General features: G+C 40.8%; 1 protein-coding gene across 2 annotated transcripts in view; it reads left to right on the top strand.

Moving 5' to 3' along the window:
* The window catches only part of LOC124133971 (receptor-type tyrosine-protein phosphatase epsilon-like), a 35,802-nt gene that overhangs the window by 14,096 nt on the left and 3,728 nt on the right, over nt 1-17,978 (top strand). For both annotated transcript variants that reach the window (XM_048396824.1, XM_048396823.1), the window contains 16 exons: nt 1,649-1,783; nt 2,128-2,218; nt 2,720-2,817; nt 4,042-4,175; nt 4,427-4,514; nt 4,693-4,769; nt 5,462-5,498; nt 5,705-5,802; nt 6,072-6,200; nt 8,026-8,171; nt 10,172-10,307; nt 11,233-11,379; nt 12,809-12,908; nt 13,557-13,630; nt 14,273-14,413; nt 15,221-15,364. In XM_048396824.1, coding sequence (XP_048252781.1) covers nt 1,649-1,783; nt 2,128-2,218; nt 2,720-2,817; nt 4,042-4,175; nt 4,427-4,514; nt 4,693-4,769; nt 5,462-5,498; nt 5,705-5,802; nt 6,072-6,200; nt 8,026-8,171; nt 10,172-10,307; nt 11,233-11,379; nt 12,809-12,908; nt 13,557-13,630; nt 14,273-14,413; nt 15,221-15,364 — 1,775 coding nt within the window. The remainder of the gene's footprint in view (nt 1-1,648; nt 1,784-2,127; nt 2,219-2,719; nt 2,818-4,041; nt 4,176-4,426; nt 4,515-4,692; nt 4,770-5,461; nt 5,499-5,704; nt 5,803-6,071; nt 6,201-8,025; nt 8,172-10,171; nt 10,308-11,232; nt 11,380-12,808; nt 12,909-13,556; nt 13,631-14,272; nt 14,414-15,220; nt 15,365-17,978) is intronic.

Here is a 17,978-nt window from a genome sequence, read left to right as displayed (position 1 = left end):
GCAGGTAAAAGGTGATGAAACCGCAGTTTTAATATTGAGACTTATGCATGATGTACAATGCGCCCATGCATGAAAATCGGGGGTAGAATAGGTTTTCAGCAACCCATGTTTGCCGTAAAAGGCGACTATGCTTGTCATAAGAGGCGACTCACGGGATCGGGTGGTCAGGCTCGCTGACTTAGTTGATGCATGCCATCGTATCCCAATTGCGTGGATCGATGCTCATGACATCAATGATTGGAATGTCTGGTCCAGACACGATGATTTACAGACCACGTCATATAGCTGGAAAATGTCTGCGTGCTGCGTTAAACAACAAAGAAACAAACATGCATACATACGTAAATATGAATATAGTATTTAATGTTTAATTACCTAAATATTCAGAATGCAGTGAGAGAGTGAGTTGGGTGTGACGCCGCTTTTAACAGTATTCTAGTTATATCATGGCGTGTCAGCTTGATGTGGGAGGAAAGCCCAAAATGATGCAGGTACTGACAAACCTAGAAACATCAACGGGACGAACCCGGATTCGAAACCACAATCATAAGTATCTGGCGTGCCCAAAGGACGCAACTCTGCACAGCTCATTGCGGCGCCTTAGACGACTGGGCCACCCGTTCCCCCTACGGTACAATGACAACACGTATGATCTCTCCCAGAAATGTCACTTTTCTCACTTTTCCACAATTCAAACATTAATAGTAGGAGATTGATATTTCATAGTGGCTATTTTTATCTGTTGACATAGTGCAGCACGTGCACCAACACGAGAGAGAATGAGCATATTTCTCTTGATTTCATTTCTTCCTTTGCCTTTCCAGTGATTCTTACTAATGCATGTCACTAGGTCCTCAAACATGGTGACCGAGTGATCAGTATCTTGATTAGAAGTGTGTCGTACTGCCCTGATGACCTGGACCATTGTCAATACCATGATCCAATTTCGATACTTACATCCACTGTATTACACTCGGGAAAAATGTTATCTGATTTATATTTGAGGTAATGTTCATATGTACATGTACAATTGCTTGTCACCTGGATTACAGTCACAGTCAGGATCTGTCACATACCAAGCCTAAATAACAATATGGGTTCTAATGACGTAGAATCAGCTGATTGCAATGTGAATTAATGTTCTTCGTTTGAAGTTTGAGTTTAGTCTGTCAACAAAGTCTGACATTTGAAATGTTAGTTTCATGTGCATCCAAAGGTTTGTGGAGTATCTAATTTTCATTAAATAAGTGGTACTAGGGTTTTCGCCCGGAGAGCGAAAGATCGGGGTTTAATCCCCGGCCGTGTCATACCAAAAGACGTTAAAAGATAGTACTTGTTGTTACCCTGCCTTGCTCTCAGCATTGAGGGGCTGAGACAAGGACTGGTGTCTGATTGGGTTATTCATGTTGAAATGCGGCATGGTATCTCAGTGTGCTAGCACTAAATAATCGACATTAGTCCGCAGCAACACACATTATATAAGTGCAATAATCTTGAATGCGACGATAAACCCCATTTCAGCTCACCTGGTATGAATGTTACAAGTTATCCTCTTAAAGAACCGATCACGTCTTCACATAAATCCTTATTTGTTTCCCGAGAGTAAACCGGTTGCCTCGTCCTATATAGTTTCTCTTTCGATTTTCAGTGTGCAGTAACTCCACATATGGTATCAACTGTATCAACCAATGCCACTGTAAGAGCAGTGGTGTTTGTGAGAAGACAACCGGACACTGTGAGAGTGGATGTGCAGATGGGTGGACAGGAGAAAGTTGTCAAAAACGTAAGTAGATCATACAGAACCACCTACAACAAGCACCACAGTTTTCTGTAACATTTTGAGTCCCACGTCACATTGTTAGAGTGCGCATTTACCTATCATCGGGTTCTTCAATCATATTCCGAGGATTTCAAAACTTCATGTTGCCAGGTTACAGTAATGACGTAAGTTATTTCGCTGATTACAGACACTGGCTGATAACACTTGTAATCCATATACTACATTAGAATCAAGAGTATCTAATGCATATTTCCAGTGCAGTAATCATTGTCTTGAAGCAAACGCATTTGTATCTTCGCCCAGTACCATTAATATAAATTAACGTAGGAATCTGTCTTGTGTTTTAGCGGAGACTGGTCTTAACCCGGCAGTTATAGGAGGGGGTGTCGGAGGAGCTGTTGCTATTTTGGTAGTGATTGCTGGGATAATTATTTACAAGTGAGGAAATGCATGTTTTAATAATTTTCAATACTATCATGCTAAACACACCGTCACGCAAATAATGTCATTAATGTACGTGTCGTAATTATATGTACGTCCATGTATTATTTACGAAAGAATTAAACCACTGACTCATATCGTCCACAAATCTGCATTCATTTATCCTTTGTTCTATCACTTGGCCACGTCATACCAAGAGACGTTATTGAAAGACACTTGGTATAACCCTTGGTTTGTCCTTGTTGGTGCCAGTATATACTGGCATCTCAGCGGGCTAGCACGGTGAAACTGCATGCATCCATACTAGTACACACACACTCACGCACACACACACACACACACACACACACACACACACACACACACACACACACACACACACACACACACACACACACACACACACACACACACATGCTTTGCTATTTAAGTGTTATAATCTTGAATGCAATGCCAACCCCCATTTTCACCTCATCTTGTTACCCCTTTTATTTCAAGAAAAAGAGATCTAAGCTCTGAGAATAATACATCTGAAACAAAGGATGAAGGAGGACTTAATATGCCTGAGATTGAGATGAGAAAACAATCACAACCAGGTAATGGAACACTCAAACCTATTTAATGCATAACATGTTATTTAGATATATTAATAGTTCCTGAACAAGGCATGCAAAAACATAGATCTGTACCTCGCTTTGGTACTTTAGATGAAAAAAATCAAGATTATGCTTTCTCAAACACTTGCAAAACACATATTTTTCAACATTCTTTGCAACAGCAAACACTTTAAAACAGTGATCAGTCTTTTTCATTTCCTTTAATAGATGGTGAATAACACATTACACACGTGACATAGTTTCGTTACTGCGTTATGGGGCGGCTCTACAACAGTTACCTTACCGTATTGCCTTTCAGTACCATCATGATCAGTTAAGCCATGACTCTGTAACTCCTCTGCCCATAAGAGCTTCGCTATGTCAAGGAGTGAGTGGTCCGACGGCCATTACTCCTAACTATCCCCATATACATTCATGTACCGGCATACACACATACAAGGATGAACACAAGGTTCGATACTCACATAAATTTCCTAAACTTCAGTCCATCTCAGAAGGTAAAACTTAGTAGGCTCCTCACAGAGCGGGGAATTAGCATAGCCAACGTTCGACTGGGCCAGTTAACTGTAAAACCTGCGCACTACTCTGCTAATGTTAAAGGTATCTTTTTAACGTGTTCGAGCTTGACCTGTCTTTATTACATGTCCTATTCGATTGTTTTGATTCGTTAAGAACTATATCAGACAATGAACTCTTGTTAGAGTCGTGATCGGAAAACTACCGGAAACTACGAACCGATTAAATAGCTCTATTGACTAGCTGGTGATAACAGTACTGAAGCAATTACCGAAAATATTCTGTAAATGTCATCTCTATATTGATTTTCCGGCTGTTTGCGTCAACTAGGTGGCATGCAGCCAATCAAGAAACTAAGAAAATTAAGAAAGTGGAACCATCTTTCTTCTATGCATATAAATAAATTGTTGTTTGTTTGTTGCCGCACTTAGCAATGTTACATCTGTTTGATGGCAGTCCAATAATTGATGTCAGGAGCATCGGTCTGTGCACTTGGCATACAATGACATGCAATAAAGTCTGCATTTCTGACCACTCGATCGTTATTATTCCGTTAGTTGGCTCTTACAAGCGTGAATAGCTTTACAGCAATTCTAAACCGGATCTTCAGCCATGTTTAGATATACAGTGCTACATCAACATTGTACAAGAGCCATACATTAATTACAGTTCTGTATATCCTTGCAGCTGCAGCTCCACACGTGGATGACCCTGGGGCAGTGTATGCCAACATCCGGTCTCGGGCCGTCCGTGTCTCAGAACTTCAACAGTACATTCATGAACGATATGGCATCGATAAGGGATTTGAAAACGAATACAATGTAAGTACGACCATATCCAAAGAATCGACTTAAGGTCTGCACATGTTCAGGTATATGGCGTTCACTTCAGCCCTGACACAAAACCGGGAATAAGTTCAACATTCGCATATAACTGTTTGTCGAATACTAACTTCCTTCTCAGGATGTTTTAACATTGACGTTAGATAGGATATTGTTTTCCCAGGACCCAGGGCTATACTACACCTAAAAACAGTATTGTAAGACATTCACTACCTCATGTTATTTTGAAGATGTTCCCACCCGGAAAGCAACACCCCTGTGATATTGGCAACAGTTCCGGAAACAAGGGAAAGAACAGATTCATTGGAATATACCCTTGTGAGTATTGAACCATAAAACAAAGATGTGTAAATATTTACGTCTATAAAATGATTATGTACCCCAGTGAACCCATGTAACGAAGCATCGATGTAATGTCAATATTACAAAGTTTCCATTATAAACATGATCCAAACGTAGTGTTTCCTTCTGAATATATTATTCATATACATTTCAGATGACCACTCCAGAGTTTTACTGAAGAAACTCCCAGGGAAAGATCACTCAGACTACATTAATGCCAATTATGTGCATGTATGAATTCATTTGTGATATGATGTAGCTTATTATGCATAATTTGGTCACCGTAAAATATCTCAGAAGATCTAGTGTAGGTGCCGTTAGGGAAATAGTTTACGGTTCTGATTTCGGAAACGAAAATATAATTACACGATGTATCAGAATGTAAAATTTAAAAAAAGTGTTTCTGCCTTGAAGATCGCCTGGTGACACATTATGTCATTCACTTCAACTTAGACACCCTGTGAGGATGCCATTTTAGAAAAGGTCGAAAAGGACCTATACTTCGCGAAATCGCGACCTAAAGGAACAGTAAGTCCAGCTTGGGGACTTGGTAGATTAAGCATCATCGTATCCCAATGGCGTGAATCGTTGCTCACCATATCGATCACTGGCTTGTCTGGTCGAGACTCCATTATTAACAGGCCATTGTAACATATCTCGGCTTGTGCAGAGTGCGGCATCAAACAAGAAATAAACAAACGAATAAATGTAACCACGTCAGAAATCATTGACAGTTATCTGTATCTTCAATCAATTCTCACGATCACGATAAGATTGAGCATTAGGTATGTACAGATTCTTTTTAGCAGATTGCATATAAATTTCATCAAGAATTATTGTTTTCTGTTAGGATTTTGATGATTGCAGTTTACTGAAATCTAATGATACAGGTACAAACCATTTACTTTTAATTTATATTGCAGGGATACAACACCGAGAACGCATACATAGCAACCCAGGGTACGTTTCTAGAAATAGAAGAAATGCAGTTACGCTTTGATACGTAGGTCGTTCCATTAACCAATGTTCCCCCCTTTGGGATATGTTTTCCCCGGCTATATAAATCATGCGCACATATGCGTTAAAACATTGTAATACGTGTACCAGTGAGGTTATGCAGGAGACAAATATCTATTAATCATGCCGAGTTTACATTGTTTCTGAAGGTCCGAATCCTGTCACACTTCCTGACTTCTGGAGAATGATATGGGAACACGACATCAAGCAGATCGTTATGCTGACCAACGTGTATGAAACAGCGAAGGTACCATGCTGCTACCAAAACACGACACTATGACACAACATGCTTACAGATTTATTGGACCAACCTATCTATTTAGATACATAAAACCAATATTAATACGAAAATCCCGTATGTGTGATAATCACAATTTAGCATAATATCTCCGCTACGCTACGATAATGTTAACCTTCGAAAAGTGCAAAATATTTGAAGGACAATCATAAAATGTTTGAATTATATATTATTCACTCCGGAGGTATTGTAAACGAGTCACATAATGTTTTGAACAGAAAAAGTGTGAAGAATACTGGCCTGAAGCTGGGAAACGTAAACCGTTTGAGAACATCCTTGTCGTGAACAACGGAGAGACAGCACGAGCCGACTGGGTCATCAGAAACATGGAACTTAAACATAAGAAGGTTATTCATCTTACTTCGTTGTTGATATTTTTAATAGGATACTCATGTCATGTTTCTCTTCGGTTTTACTTGTAGCAAATTTAAGAACACTAAGAACCCTCTTTAACTCGACGTACCTGGGATCAACGACAACATCCACTATCCATAGTTTGATATTAAACTATCTTAATATACTCACACGCAAAAGAAACGCAAGTGGAGTATGAAGTATACATGTTATTTATTTTCAACAGTAAAGACAAGAAATACTAATAGGGCAAGACTGACAAAAGATTGACTGAAGACAGTTTAATGGATTAAAAGGCAGATGACATAATTGTTTTTTTCAAATGTTCAGGGCTGACACAGTTTCGGGTCAATACCCAAAATGTCAGTCAATACCTGGTGTCACCACCATTAGCATTGATCACTGCCACACATCTCCTGTACATTGAGTGGATCAGACGATTTGTGAAGGCTCTAGGGATCCTCCTGCACACACCCAGAGCAGCTGTGCGAAGTTCATCGGCAGTTGGAGGGACTGGGCGCACGTTGTGCAGACGCCTTTGAACCTCATCCCACAAGTGTTCGATGGGGTTCAGATCAAGGCTGAGGGCTTGCCACGGTAGAACACGGATGTTGTGTTGTTGCAGAAAGGCCATGGTAGCTCTGGCAACATGGGGACGAGCGTTGTCCTGCTGGAAAATATGTTGTCGATGTTGTGCAAAAAATGGAACAACGTGGGGTCTGATCACTTGGTCGATATACCGCTGAGCAGTGACGCCGTGTCCCAGACCTTGAACAACATTCAGAAAGCACATGGGTCCAAATCGCGCATTAAGTCCAATCCCTGCCCATATCATGACGCTAGATCCGCCCCATGGATCCCTTTCCATAACGTTTCTGTCAGCGAAACGATCACCTCGACGCCGCCAAATTCTGACTCTTCCGTCTGCATGGGAGACACAAAAGCGAGAGAAGATGACACGCCTCCACTCACGATGACGCGAATTGCGATGACCCTGTGCCCACTGAAGTCGTGCTTGTCGATGCTGTGGTTGGAGAACAGGACGACGTGCTGGTCGGCGACATCTGAGGTTGTTGTAACGGAGACGTCGGCTATTATGTCCATTATGTGTTCCTATGGTCTGTCGAGCACTTTCACTTGCAGTAAGGAACGGATGTCGCTGGTGTTGACGGGTAATCTGCCGATCTTGTCGAGGTGTGGTGATCCTAGGACGACCGCTCCGAGGAAGGTCATCTGTGGTCTGTGTAATATTGTATCGATGCAGGAGACGGTAAATTGTGGTTATGTTAACGTTGAAATGAGGGGCAACATCTTGGACAGACTCTCCAGCTTGCAAACGTCCGATAGCCTGGTTTCTCTGAATTAGTGTTAGGCGTGGCATTGTTGACCAAGGAGTGGTAGGTCCAAGAATAGGCCATAGTTTTATACCCACTACAGTTCGTGACAGTTCGTGCATTTTCGATTTCGCGAGAAATGGGTGCATGATACCCACATATTCATTGAAATGGTGCGTTTCGGCGATTCGTTTTTTATGTTGCGTTTTTACTCGGGGCTTCCAAAATGCAACCAAAAATATTGATAACACCATCGGGCTTCACTACATGCTAAAACCACTTGCGTTTCTTTTGCGTGTGAGTATATATTCATAGACAATGATGTTGCTAGGACCAAGCAGGTTGCAACTTCTTAAGCCAACGGTAATGAAGTGTCACTTCATTTCTCGGGATTTAGTTTCAAGTTCAGTTTTAACGCAAGATGGGTTTAACGCCAAATTTAACACTACTTCAGCTACATCTGAAAAAAATGTTTGAACTTTAGACAGGAGAGAAGAAGACAGTATCCCAGTACCACTTCGTCACGTGGCCTGATCATGGCGTACCATCAGCACCAGCCATTGTCACCTTCTGGAAGAAAGTCTGTCATGACGGACGTAGCGAGGAGTCGCCATTGGTCGTCCATTGCAGGTAAGCGAAACGTTTATAAAAGGCATGAAATCACTACTTGTTAAATTGTATATCAAAATGTGACGACTTATGTTAGACACACAATAGCTAATATGTCTTGATAAATGACATTTCAAGTTTATCTAAATTGAGGTATCATTCAGAGACGAGTTCACAATCAAATTTGTTTATTTACTTTACCTATTTGAAAGCAAAGAAACTGAAAGATACACTGGACTGAATATTCACACAGTTTGTGTCCATTATGGAACTCTGGTGTCTAACTAGATATTGAGTGAGTGAGTGAGTGAGTTGGGTTTAACGCCGCTTTTAACAGTATTCCAGTTATATCACGGCGTGTCAGCTTAATGTGGGAGGAAAGCCCGACGTGATGCGAGTCTCAGACGTTTGTCACTTCGGTGAAACCAACGAGCACGGGTATGGTGCTGACAAACCTAGAAACATAATCGGGGCGAACCGGGTTTCGAACCCACAATCATAGGTTTCTGTCGTGCCCAAGGGACGCAACTCTGCACAGCGAATCGCGGCGCCATAGACGACTGGGCCACCCGTGCCCCCAACTAGATATTGAAGTCGATGTTGTATTCATTTGTTTGAGCTATGTTACAATATGCAACATATTGTTAATGTTCTCATGCTCATGGTGTGTTGTGTACAATGCCAACTTGTTAGCAAATAGAATACAGTAAGGAAACCTAACAATACCATATTTTAGAATACCCATTAAATACACTTCAACGAAAGAAACCTGACACAGGTTTTATGAGTTTATGAACATAGCGAATATGATTGATACAAACAGAACAATATAACTTAAACACCCACACAGGATCATATTTGAAATGTCCCAGACACCTTTGAATAAAAACAAAAAAACTAACAAAAGCTCGATAAAGACAATAGGATAAATCAAATTGTCGGAAACTATTGTGGCAAGCACTAACACTGATGACAGCTTAACATCGGCCACCTGTGGAGGCAATTAGATCCTCAATAGCGCTTTGAGGAATGTTCTGCTACTGTTGATTAAGTGCCACTAAGCTGTGCTTAGAGTGCAGTGAAGGGGGACTGCGATGCAAAGCATTCACTCGACACTCAACAGGGGGGGATAAATCAGGTGGTCGAGCAAGCAATGGTAACATCTTTCTTTCTCTGATAAGAGATCCTGCGTAGCCCAGGGATTTGGTTTGCTGTTGAGGTTGATTTTCGTAACGATGTTGAGGCGGTAGTTACTTTCGGTTTGTTAGTCCCGTTCCCGTTAGTCGCCTTTTACGACAAGCATAGTCGCCTTTTACGGCAATTATGGGTTGCTGAAGACCTATTCCACCCCGGATCTTCACGGGTCTTCTTTTGAGTAGTGGTTCTTCAGACCATGAAGATCCTGGGAAGAGGTCTTCAGCAACCCATGCTTCGGCTGTCATTGGCACTTCCTGTGGTGTTGTAAAGCGTGCTTAGGTCTTGCCTTGCCACATCTTGTTGTGTTGCCCCTGCCCGCTATCGGCCAAAGACGTTTTTGCGTTGAACTGGAATTGTTCTGTCGTCTATGCTCTATGTGCTGTGTGTGAACCACCGTTGTTGCCTTTCATACCCAACCAACATAGGCATCGGCATGCGTAGATACAGAGCTTCATGATGGCTGCCTTTTTGCGATTCACTATGAACAATGGTTTACTGTGACCTTGCTGTATATTGTTTCTATTTTTCACATCTTGCCGTCCGACCAATGCTTATTGATGCATGTCCTCGTATCCCAATAGCGTGGATCGATGCTCATGACTCAATCACTGGCCCAGACTCGATTGTTTATAGACCGCTTTATATAGCTGGAAAATCGCTGAGGACGGCGTTAAACAACAAACAAACTTATTGCCACCTCTGTTTCTTTTTACCGAGTACAGTATAGAATGTTGCATGCAAACATCATGCCTGTATTATTGGCCTTTGGACTTCAGAAATGTAGATAAAATGTTTGTCTATAATCGTAAATGTATTTCCTGCAGCGCTGGTATTGGACGCACTGGGACATTCATTGGCCTGGATTTCCTGTTTGACCAAGCTAAGGCTGAGGGTCGGGTAGACTTCTACCATTGTATACAGAAGATGAGGGAAAACAGAGTCAATATGATCCAGACAGCAGTAAGGAATATATAAATCCAAAACATGTGACATCAGCCCAAAATACAGGATACCTGGATCCCACATGATGAATACATCATAACTACTAGTAGTAAAGCTGCATCATATAACTGTTTGACAAAACAATGACATGTTTGCATCTAAACAAAAAAACTAAGTTATAATGTAAGGGTTACACGGTCGTAGCGGCACGGACATCACAAACGTACGTTAAAGTGTTGCGTTTTCTCCCTTAAGTTTGTATATACAGTGATACACAACACGATATATTATTTAAGCATAAGGTATTTTTATACGTTTTATTAAAGCATAATTAAGAGCCCTGGACGAATTACTGATTACTGACCCAATTGGAAAAAACTCAAAGCAAGTCATCTGAGTTATTGAGAATCCTCGTGGTATTTAATTCTCTCAAATATAAATAAAGTCATTCCTTGAAATAAGGAATATGGTTAATCTTTGAGGCAGGGATTCGGTGGTACATTTGCTGAACCCAGCGATATAAGACACATATGGGAAAGTTAGTACGCCCGGCCCCAATCGGCAATATAAATACTTAGAATCCCCAAGAAGTAGAGATTATTTTTTTTAAATTGTCCTGAAGCTTTGAAGGAAGAGGTTAAACATGTTTATCGTCGCGACGTGTGGAAGCAAATGCCCAAGTGTTTTGTGTTATAGTGGTGTACAAAGTTGGCATTATTGAACTTTTTTCTGAGGTTGAGTTTTCAGAATTCACAAGGTATTAATTCCACTTTCTGTGAATATAAAGAAAGCCTTTCCTTGGTTCTGTTAAGGATTATGGTTTGTCATTGAGACAGGGATTTGGGGTACATTTGCTGGACCAAGAAATATGTGCAAATATAGTATAGTTATTAAGCTCCATCGTTCTACCCTTTACGGCACTATGTTTACATTATATCCCCAGGAACAGTACCGATTCCTCCATGAAGCTGTGTTTGAAGCCACACAGAGCGACTCTACATTCTACACAGAGGATACATTTGAAAGAGCCTTTCAGACCAGTCATTTTGCTGACGAAGAGGAAAATGAACTTATCTTTAAAGAAATGAATGTAAACCTAATCGTAAAAAATAGATCTTTTGACAAAATGGTCGGATAAGTTAAAAGTGTACCGTGACTGCACGTTATTAGGCCCCGGGTTTAATTACGGATTAATAGTCAAGACATACATACATACATACATACATACATACATACATACATACATACATACATACATACATACATACATAATACATACATACATACATACATACATACATACATACATATGTATGGGTACAATGTGTGAAGCCCATTTCTGCTGTCCCCCGCCGTGATATTGCTGGAATATTGCTAAAAGCGGCGTAAAACCAAGCTCACTCACTCACTATATATAATATATATAAAATGTAAGGCATGAATCTTTTTTTAAATTAGACATTATAAGTCAAGAACACGTTCACAATTAAAATGACAAATAAGTAATAACAAAACGATATCGCTGTTATGCGTGTCTGTCATATGCGATTAACATGTCAGACTGAGTTTCCAGAAGATAAACTACGTTCGGGGTCCAATGGTTCTTGTAAATATGGAAACACTCCAACAGCCCTTAAGGTGCAGTGTTGGTGCAAATTGTCCGTATAGAAGCGTGCTACAACACATGTTTAAGAACATTCGGTAAACGAGATCAATCAAGTTTTCAGTTTAATGTAAGCATATGGGCGTTATAATTTCCGTTTCTAAGCCCACGCGCTACTTAAGAAACGAGGGAGCTTAATTATATAAAAAAACGTGCAGTCCCGGTAGTATTAATTTCAATCACAATAATAGATCTAGTTTTAATTATCAGTGCCTGGAGGTGAGAGTTTTCAGTTTTTTTGTTTGTTTGATTATTTCTTTTGTTTAACGCCGCACTTAGCAATCTTCCAGCCACATGGAGGCGGTCTGTAAATAATCGAGTCTGCAAACAGACAATTCAATGAGTGACATCAAGAGCATCGATCCACACAATTGGGATACGATAACATGCATCAACAAAGTCAGCGAGACTGACCACCCGATCCCGTTATAATTAGTCACCTCTTACGACAAGCATAGTCGCCTGGTACGGCAAGCATGGGTTGTCATATTGTAATCAGCCAATCATTATATGAGTGTGCCAGATGACAGAAAGTGTCAGCTTCAAATGAGGATATATACACTTGTTATGAACCCTTCCTTCCTGGCATATGACTTGTACACGTGATGAAACACGATAAATTGATGTTTTATTGATATTTGTTAAGCATACATGTACACATACCTGAGACTGTTACAGTTGTAAACATAGCCTTGGGTATGATATAATGAACGCTAATTATTAATATGTATGGCTTTTGACATTTGGGAGAGTAGGAAAATCAGGTGACTAATGCGTATGTAATTTACACATTTTGAATGTGCTCTATTACGTGTATTATCCAATATAATGGACTTACAATCATATTTTCTTTAAGTCATTGAATGCGCTTCGACGAACACCTGGAGAAAAGGAGACTAAAGCAGCCTCGTTTTCGGAAAATAGAACAAAGAACAGATCACGAGCAGTAATTCCCGGTAGGTGGATGAATTGATTATGAACTGATTTTATGATATAAATAAAAGCGACAAAACACATGTCCATGATCATAAAACTCTCGGCTACATGTAAGTCGGTGTGGCAGTACAACGCTCACCTTTTCCCGAACACCTGGTATCATCACTACTTGAAAGTGATTCATAAACACATGCTCATGATATAGTCGGAATCGTGCAATCGACTCTGCTTTATGCAGATATTTATATTGGATATGGAAAGAGTTTTGACGATATGTGTACAGACAAGATTAGTCGACAGCAAACCAAAATCAGACCACCATACCATGGACCATTGGCACTTAGGGCATATGTGCATCATGCACGACACCCCAGATGGAATTATGCTTTCACTTAGTGTCTGGTGACTGTGCCCAGCAGGTTTTACATACAAAGTACGTGTGTATGTGGTGCCCTTCTACGTATTATAATGTTCAATCTCAGCACTGTCATTGGTAATAAAAGAACTGGTGTCTGGTCCAGAGACCAGAGAATAAAAGTAAAGTCTACGCACGAAATGGGAATGTGGACAACTTTTAAAGTATAATTTACCATCTTAAACAACATGTGAGGTCAGTGCATTAATACCTTTACTAGGGGTGTTAACAGTATGTGAATATATTTCAACAGCTGACAGACACAGGGTAATGTTATCGTCCCCAGCTCCAGGCACCAATGACTACATCAATGCTGTGTCTCTACCGGTGAGAAGTTGAAATGTATAAGTTGAGTCCCATATTAGATACAGTGAAATCTTGTTTCAAAACCTAGCTTTGAAAACATAGTTTTGGGTTAGTTCGGGACATCACCATCGAATTGGGCGATCAGAATCATGCAGTAAAACATTAAACGTTCTTATTCAAATTTCAATTTTTGTAAATGTTTGGGCAATACAGAATATTTTATTTTTTCCGGCATCTGGTCGTCCAGCAGTAAAATGCTTTGTTATTTACATATCATGACACCTGAAGTCGCCATCCTTGACAATGTATCGATTTATCAATAGTTGGAGACAAGCGGAGTATCTTTAATCCCTAATACAGGGACCACATAGTTACATCGTCTTATGCAACGATTTCAGAGAGTTTTGACTTCAATGTAGACGGAATCGTCAGGATTTCAACTTTTGTCACCTTGGAATTCGTTCGGACATCTGTTGTTCATGGTTCTTGATTCTCAGTGATTGATTCATATAATGTCCAGCATTGTTTCGCCCTTTATGTCCAGTGGAATATGTTTCCGCAGATAATCGACACTGATTATTCTCTTGCTTTGGCAATTAACATGTACTTTTAGATGTACGCACATGTTGAAAGCTGCCTTTCACTGACTCAGTTTGTTTACAGTTCTTTGCACACAAGGGCGAGTTTTTGGTCACTCAGATGCCACTGAAGAAAACAGTGGTGGATTTTTGGAGGATGGTAGTAGAGCGAGGCTGCAACCTCATTGTAACGCTTGATGCACCAGACAGTGTGTCATCAGACGAGGTTAGCAGAGACATAAGAGGGAAATTGTTCTTTGTTCCGAGCTTCGAAGCAATCAAAGAGACACTTAGTATTTATCCTACACTTAATGAATACTTCCATGTAGAAGAGACATCCAATGTTTGTAATTATAACTTCCATGGAAGTCCCTACATGATTACCCGCTGTTGTTTCCTCTACGTCTCTGCTTTGTTGTTTGTTTGTTTTTTAACGCCGCACTCAGCAATATTCCAGCTATATGACGGCTGTCTGTATAACTAATCGAGTCTTGACCAGACTATCCAGTGATTGAAAGCATGATCATCGATCCACGCATTTGGGATTGATGACATTCATCAACCAAGTCAGCGAGCCTGACCACCCGTTACGACAAGCATGGGTTGTTGAAGACTTATTCTACCCCGGATCTTCACGGGTCCTACGTCTTTGCAACATATGATATAACGATATATGATATAACGTAATACTGGAGAAACCAGCAGTTTGTTTGTTTGTTAGTTGTTTAGCGCCGCACTCAGCAATATCCCATCTATATGACAGCGCTCTGTAAATATTCGAGTCTGGACCAGACAATCTCTCAATCCAGTATGTAGCACCTAACATATAGGGTTCTCCTACATAATTCTCATACATACAGCATCTATCTTAACAAAATACCTATTCTTCAAGTAAAAATATAATAGAATGCCCTCATTAGCAGCTGTGGCACGGGTAGCAAACTCCAAAATGGCATTAAACGTGGAATTGTAATAGTTCATGATGGGCCTTTTGTGGTATAATTCGCCGTCTTATTTCGGTTTGTGTTTCTAGGATGTTGGTGTCTACTTGCCGAGGAGTAATGAGCCCATCACCTGCAGTCCATTCATTGTTCTTCACAATGGAGTGAATACTCCATGTGAAGGTGTCACAGAGACCTTCCTTACTGTCAAGAGGGAAGGCTTATACGCCAACGAGGTACTGTAGATTCCAAGCATTTCAAACAATACTATGATGAGTGAATGTGCCTTTACTGCTCCTGCAGCTGTACCGAGTGTCCTGGGTCGATTGCGTGTGCACATCAAATATTCACGCCTTGGCTTTGCTTTGAATGACGATTCAGCTTCTTGTTTTAACACGTCCTTGTCTTTCGTGCAAATTACTTAAACCGACAGTAATCAATATTAAAACAAAGTTGCGTGAACTTTAATGACAGTTGGATAGACGCGATCAATTTGCTGAGACTCCAATAGTTTGAGTATGGGTACTACATCGTCCCATAGTCTTCCTTGAAAGGGTTCCCCTCCCATAGTTACACACGAGCAGTCACCCTCCCATAGTCTAGCATAGTATAGTGAACATCACTTGAAAATTAGTTTGAGGCATTAACTCGATCGAACTTTGTAGTAGGCCTATCGGCCTCGAACAAGCTTCACGTGCGAAAACAATCGCGAGATTTCGGACATTCTCCTATACTGAATAAGGAATGTATAAGAAAAAGAGAGATCATTCCAAAAAGTTAGATTGTCTTAATTTAAGATTGTAACAGAGCATTTTTTATCTCTGGCCTAACATTGTCAGTATATCATGTAACCAAACAAAACGTGTATGACAAAACAATGTGTCAACCAACAAACACAACACTCCAATTTGGTCAATGTGATGTTTGGAAATGATTTGGTTGGTTGGTTGGTTGTTTTACGCATTACAAGACACATTAACTATGGCATAGCAGATTAACTACAGTAATATGATTCGTTCGTTTGTTGTTTAACGCCACACTCAGCAATATTCCAGTTATATGGCGGCGGTCTGTAAAATAATCGAGTCCAGACAATCCGGTGATTAATGTCATGAGCATCGATCCACACAATTGGGATCGATGATATGCACCAACCAAGTCAGTGAGCCTGACCACCCGATCCCATTAGTTTCCTTTTACGACAAGCATAGTCACCTATTACGGCAAGCATGGGTTGCTGAAGACCAATTCTACCCTGGAATCTTCACGGGTCGTTTGGAAATGAATATACCACAACCTTAATGTTGTGTGGTGCAATGTACAAGAGTACATATATAATTCAAATTGTGAAAGGAGTATGGTTGTTTGATTGTTGTTTAAAGCTGTAGTTAGCCATATCGCAGCTGTGTGACGATGGTCTGTAAATCGAGTCGTGATCAGATAATCCAAGGATTGACATCTATAGATGCAATTGGGAGACGATGGCACGCATCAATCAAGTCAGCGAGCCTGACCATCCTATCGCGTTAGTCGTCTCTTACAACTAGCAAAGGTTGCTGAAGAACAATTCTATCCCGGGTCTTCACGAGGTTCTTGACTTGATAGTACTGTATCCATGCTCCTTTGTTTCATAATGTGACCATTTGTTGCTTTCGGCACCCGAAGATCCAAGTACAGAATAGGTCTTCAGCAACCAATGCTTGTCGTAAGAGGCGACTAAAGGCCCTATCTATTCACGAATCTGAACACGATTTAACGTTTTTAATCGTCGCGCACTCATTCTCTTTCATTCGTGTTAAGTCGTGGTCGGTCGCGCGCGGTCGTATGGACGTCGCAGCTCGGCCTAAATCGTGTTCAGTCGTTTGAAGGTCGTATGACAGTCGTGTTCAATCGTGTGAAGATCGTGTTCAATCGCGTTCACTCGTGTTGGGTAGCGTGGGAAGAAACTCATACGACCTTCATACGTTTTAACACGATTCAACAAGACTTTCATACGCCTTTCATACGACTCCCATACGCCTGAACACGAAATCCATACGTTTGTCATACGACCGGAAGCGCCCATCACGTGACTGAGTGAGAACGTGGGAAACCCCCTGAAAGTGAAAGCTCATTCTACAGCCATGACAAACGTCAGGCGGCCGAAACGGAAGCTACCCCAAGCAAAACCTTCGAAAGAGAAACATCCTTCACCACCAACCATGATTGAACATCCACCCGTACCCAGGGACAGGATTAGCCAGCTGAAACCTCTGTACTACCACCAAAATTGCCAACAACATCAAAAACAACAACTGAAACTGACACCCTCCTCCAAACCTGCTTCTTGCAGGTCTTGTTCGTTGTTGAACATGGTGAAGACTGACACAGAAATGCTGTTGCAATGCAGCTATATACTACATGACCCACGTGACCAATATAAACAAATATATGTCGTATGAAGGTCTTGCTCAGTCGTATGGAGATCGTTTATATTTTTGTAGTCGTGTGGACATCGTAATGATTCGGGTTTAATCGTATGGCGGTCGTGTTGATTCGTTTTAAGTCGAATGGGCGTCGTATGACAGTCGTATTTGGGCCGTTTAACGTTAAATGAGGTTAAATCGTGCTGTATCGTATCTTATATCTATTGTATCTTATGACGGTCGTATGAGTGTCGTGTTCAGTCGTATGAAAGTCGTATGCATATGAGGATTGTTTTTGGTCGTAGGAGGGTCGTGTTTGGTTAAAACAAATTGCATAAACCACAAGGTCGAGCACGAATCAACACGATTTTTCAACTTTTCTTAAATCGTGTTCGCAATTTCTTAATCGTGTATGTGAGATAGGGGCTTAACGGGATCTCTCACC

The sequence above is a fragment of the Haliotis rufescens genome, unplaced genomic scaffold, assembly GCF_023055435.1.
Source record: "Haliotis rufescens isolate VD_foot unplaced genomic scaffold, xgHalRufe1.0.p SCAF_16, whole genome shotgun sequence".
In the NCBI taxonomy this organism is placed as follows: domain Eukaryota; kingdom Metazoa; phylum Mollusca; class Gastropoda; order Lepetellida; family Haliotidae; genus Haliotis; species Haliotis rufescens.
The sequence above is the reverse complement of the archived record's forward strand: the minus strand, read 5'-3'. Positions and strand labels throughout refer to the sequence as shown.